Source organism: Bos javanicus, chromosome 17 (genome assembly GCF_032452875.1).
Source record: "Bos javanicus breed banteng chromosome 17, ARS-OSU_banteng_1.0, whole genome shotgun sequence".
NCBI classification, from domain to species: domain Eukaryota; kingdom Metazoa; phylum Chordata; class Mammalia; order Artiodactyla; family Bovidae; genus Bos; species Bos javanicus.
In genome coordinates, this window is record NC_083884.1 from 63,369,819 (window position 1) to 63,377,382 (window position 7,564).

Below are 7,564 nucleotides of genomic sequence, written 5' to 3' on the forward strand. Positions count from 1 at the left end.
AAGGCAGTTGGTTCCTAGAAACAATAACCCCCAAAAGATCTCTTGGGGTTAAACACAGGCCAGAAAAGCATGAGTGTCTGACAGTGCTCTTCCTTCAATTAAAAGGAAATAATTAGGGTCAAGAGCTGGTTGAGATGGGCAAAAAACACAGGAGACTCTAGGGAAGGCAGGCACTATAAATGGGAAAAAACCTATAGGCATTTATTGAACAAATGCTCTTATCTGTTAGAAAACCTTAATATCATCCCATTTCAATCTCCTTTTCTTCAAACTGTAAGAAAAATGCACAGTCTCCTTAGCTCCTTAGCTAAATGTATTAGAGTAATATTTAAGTTAAGAGAATGGATTTTAGGGTCATCCAGACCTGGAATTTATTCATTAAATAGCAGCTTGAGCTTTTAATGAAAGTCAGTTTTCTAATCTGTGAAATGGGGAAATAAGACTTGGTATTTTTAAAAAATATTTATTTATTTGACTGTGCTGGGTCTTAGTTGCAGCACTCGGAATCTTTAGTTGCAGTATGTGGGATCTAGTCCCCCAGCCAGGGATAGAACCTGGGCCCCTGCACTGGGAGCGCAGTCTCTGCCACTAGACCACCAGGGAAGAACCAAGACCTGGTATGTTTAATTCAATGCGTATCTAAGTCAATGCATGCTACGTGGCAGACGCTGAATTCGATGCTGAAGATGTAGCAGTGAACAAGACAGGCAGGGACAGATAGATAATAACCAAGCAAATAAATACATGAGATAATTCACGTGAATTTATTCTGAAGGAATAAATGAGGCAAGTACCATAGAGGAAATAAATAATAGTTATTTCAGTAGAGAGTAACTGAATGTGGTGGTAGAGGGTAAGTAGAGATGATTCCCTAGGGAAGGAGGCATTTGAGCCTCCTTCTACTCAAATCTAAATGAGCAGAAGTTATGGCAAGAGGGAGATAGGAGCAAAGGGGTCCTAGGCACAGCTGTTGTGAACAACATCTGAGTGAATGCAAAGCACCGGGTGGCAGGCAACCACTCAATACACCGCGGCTGTTCTATCTCATCCCTTTAACAACTCTCAGCTCCTCTGTTTAAACAAGGAGAATCTGGCCAAACCATAGATCACAGGGAGTAAAACTATGTCTATGAAAAGTAAAGGGCCCCAAGAGAGATTCAGGCTCTGGCATCATAGATTCCTTAGCTCTGAATCATACACCCAAGTCAGGTAGAAGCACTAACCCAGCCTCCCTCCTGTTGCCAATTCAACTTCTTCCTCAAGAGTGACACCAGGTAGAACTACATTAAGTCCTCAAATAAATAACCCCACCATTGGAAACCTGAAACTGGGAAAAGCCTCCTAATTTAATTGATAAGCATGTGTCCTACCAGAGTTTCTGATTATTCCCACCTGTTTCTCTTTGACTCTTGTGTGCCTTTGATTAAATTGTAAGGGGCTCTGGATTCCCTGCTGGTTCAGATGGTAAAGAGTCTGCCTGCAGTGCCAGAGACCCAGGTTTGATCCCTGGGTCAGGAAGATCCCCTGGAGAAGGAAACAGCAACCCATTCCAGTATTCTTGGCTGGAAAATCCAATGGATGGAGGAGCCTGGCGGGCTACAGTCTATGGGGTCGCAAAGAGTCAGACATAACTGAGCAACTTTACTTTTCTTTTTTTTTCCCCCTGGATTAATGAGAGTGGGTGGTCAAGTAGAAACAGGCAGAAATATAAACAGAAAGCTTTGGTTACATGGTTAAACTGGTAACTTGTTTATGAAAGTTGAAAAACACATTATAGGCATTGAAGTGTTAGTTCAAAACCTTGTCATGACTCTTGGGACGGTTCCCTAAGTTGACAGTTATTGGCAAAATTCTTCCAGCCCTTGCCATGTGCAGAGTACTTCAAATGCATTGAACGAAAGCATGAAACCGATAGTCTCTCAGTCGTGTCTGACTCTTTGTGACCCTATGGACTGGTAGCCCTCCAGGTTCCTCTGTCCACAGAATTATCCAGGCAAGAATACTGGAGTGGGTAGCCATTCTCTTCTCCAGGGGATCTTCCCGTCCCAGGGATTGAACCCGGGTCTCCCCCATTGCAGGCTGATTCTTTCCCGTCTGAGCCACCAGGAGAGCCTATAAACAAGTTACCAGTTTAACCGTGTAACCAAAAGCTTTCTGTTTATATTTCTGCCTATTTCTACTTGACCACCCACTCTCACTAATTCAGGAAAAAAAAAAGTGAAGTCGCTCAGTCGTGTCTGATTCTTTGCGACCCCCTGCTATGTGCAGAGAACTTCAAATGCACTAGTTTATTTAATACTCCCAATATATCTATGTAGTGGTTTCCTTTTATATTTAGTCCCTTTACAGATTAGAAACCCCGAGGTCCAAAAATCTAGTAAGATGACAGGGCTAACATTTAAATATTTAAAGCCAGACTTGACCCTGCTCCCAATCCCCCACCCCAAGTCCTTCTTCTTCTTTTTTTTTTTTTTTAAACCATTAAGTGGTTAGTCTCCCTAAACCAGAGGAAATACCTGAGGGATGCCTTTCTATTTATTAGGACACCATGGCCCTAGAGGTAAATCGCCACCAAGAAACTCCCACACCGGAAAGACTGCCTCATCAGAGCAAAAAGCCCTACCCTGGTCACACCCCACATCAGCACTCCCAAATCGACCTAGAGGGTCCCCCACCCCCTTAAAGGAGATCAGCATTGCCCAGCCGGGAGACCCCACTCTTGGGAATAATCTTTAATTTATAAGGAAGCCCTCTTCCATTCCTGAGGATCTCCGACACCCCCCACCCCCTACATTTCAGAGGCGGTCCGGCTGCATAATTTGCATGGCTCAATGCAATATCAAAATGTGGCGTTCCTTGTTTTAAAAAAAATTAAAAAGAATTTCAACAGTGAGACAGCAGAGCATTAAACCAAACCCTAGGGCTTCTTTTCTGAGACTGCACCGATCACTTGCTCACGAAGTCCTCCCAGCTTAAGAGATACCCTTTTGTGAAGGGACTGACTACCTCAGTCGAAAGGGTAGTTCTTTCTGACCTGGGGAGGGGGGGGGCGAGGGGGCACGTAGAATACGCAACTTCCAAAGACTGTCTTTATTCGCGAATGCATCCTGGGACAACCTCCGAAAATTTGTAATCATTTCTCTCGGCCGTAGCGGAAGCTCCCTTTCCATCATCTCTCTAGTCTCGGGTACGTCCTCGCCACCCCGCCCCTGCACCATCTTCCCGATGTTCGGGCCTCACCTCGTGCGGCCCATTGCCGGGGTAACCGACGCCTAGAGCGGTGCATTGTGGTCTGCAACAAAATGCAGGAGAAAGACCCTGAGGGAACCATTGAGTCTATAGGCCAATGGGAGAGTTCTAAGGGTTGCGTCAAGCCAATAGGGACGTTCGGCGGGGGCGGGGTCGACGGGAGAAGGGCGGGGCTTAGGTACTAGGCGGCGGCGGCTGGCGTGGGGCTCCTTAGATGCGCCACGGCTTCGGTAGCGACCGCCTCTCTACGCGGGTGTGAGCTTCGCCAGCCCCTCCCCCAGGAGACCGTTGCAGTCGGCCAGCCCCTGCTCCTTGGTGAGAAACTCAGGGGGTTCCGCTCTCCAGCTTCGTCCCCTACAGGACTTCTCCCGCCTTCTGTTCGCGCGGCTCGCGCTTCCTGAGAAGTGGGGTGGGGGGCATCGTCCCGGGGTGGCGTGGGGCGGGCGGAGTGGACCGGGGAAACTGCGCCTGCAGCCCATACTCCTAACTCCTCATCCTTTGCCTTGGCCTCGCCCCTCAGGTAACCATGTGTGACCGAAAGGCCGTAATCAAGAATGCCGATATGTCGGAGGAGATGCAACAGGACTCGGTGGAGTGTGCTACTCAGGCATTGGAAAAGTATAATATAGAGAAGGACATTGCGGCCCATATCAAGAAGGTGAGGACGGGGCGCGGGCGGGGGCTCGGGCAGTTTGCGCACTGTTGGGGCAAGTCACAACTTCCTTCCCCTCTATAATGCGTCCCCAGAGCGCTGGCAGAGATCCTTGGGGGCACGCAAGGTGGCGCGGTGTAGAGGTTTCCAGAAAAGGACGCAAATGAATTTTGCACTTCTCTTGAAGATCGGCCCCTAAGCGCCCGAAGTTTGTTTTTTTTTTTTTTTTCTTTTTTTTTAAAAACCCAGCTCCACGGGGAAAGCGCCACCTAGCAACGGTTTCTAGGATCAGGGAGCAGCGGTTCCCCCTTCTGCATGATTGCTGCGCCCAGGATCCATCTGGGTGTTGGAGAGGGGGGCGCTGCGTGGGTGTTTCCAGCAGGGTCGGAGGGAGATCTTGCCAGCCTCCAGTGGGGAGTCAGTCGGCAGTTGAGGGAAAGTGGGTGGTGGTGGTTGGGGAGTGGGTTGGGGGATTGGTAAATGGCAGTCTGTAGAAAGCTGGCAGGTCTGCCAACTTCTCGAGCTGTGTTTTCTAGAAGGGAAGGAAACTGGCAGCCTAAGTCGTGGGAGGGTTCCAGTCGAGAATGAGAAGATGAAAGATTTCAGATGGAACAGAAATAAATACCTTTTCTGACAAAGGCAGCAACAGCAGTGCGTTTGTCTAGTCTATAAGAATGTATTCCCCTTAATCTGAAAGACGTTCCCACTGTGTACAATACAGTAGTAGCCAAATTTCGCGTAACTGGCCAGACACTTCTCATGCATTTATAGAGAAAGATTTCAGAGAAAGACTAGCTTTGGCCCCTACCTAGAGTTACCTAGTGATGAAATTAACATAGGCATTCTAGTTCCTAGAGCTTCTGGGGGTGGGGAAAAATAGGGAAAAGTTATTAGTGCAATTTGCTAGCCTTGAGGACCAGGTGGTAGGGTAGATTGGCACCATCAGGATAGATGGGGGAAGAGGGCTGTTGGCAGTAAAGATAAAATTTGCCCAGGTGGCTGTCAGGTTCTTCTTCCAGCTTTCTTTTTACAGGGACAGTGGAGCACCAAGTGTCTTGTCCTTTAAATTTTGATCTCCAGTGGTTTAGCTGCTCACTGAGGCTCTGTTCTTTCGGAAGCCTTTTGTTTTCAGCAATACTAAAATGAGTTACAATGGCAATATTTTGGGCTAAATACTATTCTCTTGGATTTGGGGGTACATGTCATACACTAGGATAGCTTAGTTCTTTTAGAGATAAATACTAGAGGGTAAACTATAACTGATGTCACCTGCTGTCCCTGAATATTATAGAAGTTAGAAGGTGTAATTACCATGATAACAAAGCACTCTCAGAGGCTGCCCTTTCTGACTTTTACCTCCCCAGCCCCCATTCCCAGTTTAGCTCAGACTGCAAGTATGTTTGCATTAATGCACTATGTAGGCGATTTGGAGCTGGGGAACATTCTTTCATTTTAAGAATTTGCAGATGCCGAAGTTCCTCCTTTCTGCTCCTACGGGCTCTGTTTAGGAGGCAAACTCTGACCTCAGGTTTAGCACTAAAATTCTGTGTTTTTTCTCCACCTCCCCCCCCCCCCCCTCCCAGGAGTTTGACAAGAAGTACAACCCCACCTGGCACTGCATCGTGGGGAGGAACTTCGGTAGTTATGTGACACATGAAACCAAACACTTCATCTACTTCTACCTGGGCCAAGTGGCCATTCTCCTGTTCAAATCTGGTTAAAAGCATGGACTGTGCCACACACCCAGTGATCCATCCAAAAACAAGGACTGCAGCCTAAATTCCAAATACCAGAGACTGAAGTCTTCAGCCTTGCCTAAGGGAACATCTCCATCTTTGAACCTTTGTTGTGTTTTGTACAGGGCATTCTCTGTACTAGTTTGTGGTTATAAAGCAATTAGTAAAACAGCTTACATTTGTATTTATTTTCTATTCCATACCTCTCTGCCCCATGTTTTTTCTCTTCAAAATCCATTCCTTTAAAGAAATAAATCTGTTGAAGTGTGCGTTAATTACCGTTTGTTCAAATAATCTATTGAAGATGGCCTATTACTTGATCTTGGGTAGGTTGGTGGGGGTGATTCCTTGAAGTTTTTGTGGAATGTAATAGACTAGCCTATTCAACACTCTGGAGTTTCATTCTTGCCCAGCCTGCTCCTGTTGTACATGGAAGAATACTGCTCAGAAGTGCATGTTGAGAAATGCATGGCAGAGAAACTCGTACTCCTAACCTGATAAATACATTCCTTAAGTGCTCCTTCTGTGGTAACTGCTATAGACTGTTCTAGGCCTTAGGTCTCAAGAGAAGATGAATGTGTCGTATAACTCCTTTAAGTTTTCTGTGGCTGTAAAATGGAAATAAGCTGGTGAGAAAGTTGGGCTAATGAGAAATTTGTTGGGCTGTAGACATTTACCCTCCCCTGCCTTGGCCAAAGTATACTCTAGAGATTAAAGGTGGTCTTAAAGGGAAAAAGCTTTTGAGCAGCAGTCCTCCATGTGATTCTAATAAAGTCTGCAGGAATTTAAACTTACAAGCCTGCTGTGCTGTGCTTTTTAACTAGCCGTGTTCACATGTGAGTTGAAGCTTTCATTAAAAGGCCCAATTAAAGTTGTGGATAAGTAAAGTTTTCCTGCTATCAGTTTTAGGAAGACAGATCTCAATAAAAGCAAATAAAGCAGACAGCTTTTGTAGATGAAATGATCCAGAGGCTAAAACAACCCACACCATCTTGGGAAACTGCAAGGAAGGTCCTGGCTTTTAGTTTCCCTTTGTTTTCAGTGTTTATATGAGGTAAAGCTCCTTTGTTTTAGACCTTGCAGCCAGGCTACAGCTACACAGAGGAAGTGATAGATCTGAATTGATCAATGACTCCGTCTTAAGAATAGTATTAAGTCTAACATCTTTGGGAGACTTTTTCTTAATGAGAACTTGGGGTTTTAGAAGTTCTGATGAAGCTGAACAATGTTAGGACTGGGAAAGTTTCAGGGTAGAATGCAAAAAATTGTTTAGGGTAATTAAAATGGGAGAAGAGTTTTTCCTGCTTTCTGCAGGAAAAAGATAAGGAGGTACTGTGGAACAGGGGGCTGCAATTGGGGTGATTTAGGTTTGGATTTATGTGAACAGACTGAAAAGGTTCCTGTAATTCACCTTTCTTCTAGCTGCTTTCCCACTTTTGTGATCTGGCTATATTTGTTTGATACCCGACAGGTATTCGGCCTCCAAAGCTGCATCAATCTTGTCGATTTTAGCTCTTCTTAGAAGCAGTCCAGCAAAGAGCCTAAAGCTGCTCTTAGGCCATAAACAGCTGGACAGTGGGAGTTCTAATTTGACCTGGCCCATATCACCAGAAAGTGACAGCTTTTAACTTTTTATTTCTTGATTCAGATATGAGAATCACTGCCACTGATAGGACTGGGTTGATCGCCTATGAAGATTTTTCAGTGCCTGATCCTTGTTAATTTCAAAGGCTCCAAATGGCTGAAAACAAAATCTACGCTGAAAGTTTTTCTAAGGTTTAGCATTGTATCAAAAGTTCTTAGGTGCTGTTCTTTAAGACACTTGTATATAGACAGCTGTATCTGGAAGCTTTTCAATGACAGGGCAAGATCTTGTGAGTGAGGGCACATAAATGACCCCATCCGTGCTGGGGCAAGAGGGTAGCAC

At 45.6% G+C, this 7,564-nt stretch overlaps 1 protein-coding gene across 1 annotated transcript; it reads left to right on the plus strand.

Annotated features, from left to right (window-relative positions):
* Positions 1-3,412: 3,412 nt before the first annotated feature.
* Positions 3,413-5,808, plus strand: DYNLL1 (dynein light chain LC8-type 1). Its single transcript, XM_061385057.1, has 3 exons — positions 3,413-3,564; positions 3,770-3,907; positions 5,485-5,808. Exons 2-3 carry the CDS (start codon positions 3,776-3,778, stop codon positions 5,620-5,622), a joined length of 270 nt encoding a protein of 89 aa, XP_061241041.1. The 5' UTR covers positions 3,413-3,564; positions 3,770-3,775; the 3' UTR covers positions 5,623-5,808.
* The last annotated feature ends 1,756 nt before the right edge of the window (positions 5,809-7,564 follow it).

Bases quoted from the DNA above. Each gene is read 5' to 3' on its own strand.
- DYNLL1 (XM_061385057.1), top strand. From the start codon at position 3,776: ATGTGTGACCGAAAGGCCGTAATCAAGAATGCCGATATGTCGGAGGAG. The intron at 3,908-5,484 runs GTGAGGACGGGG...CCCCCCTCCCAG, and splicing joins TTGCGGCCCATATCAAGAAG to GAGTTTGACAAGAAGTACAA.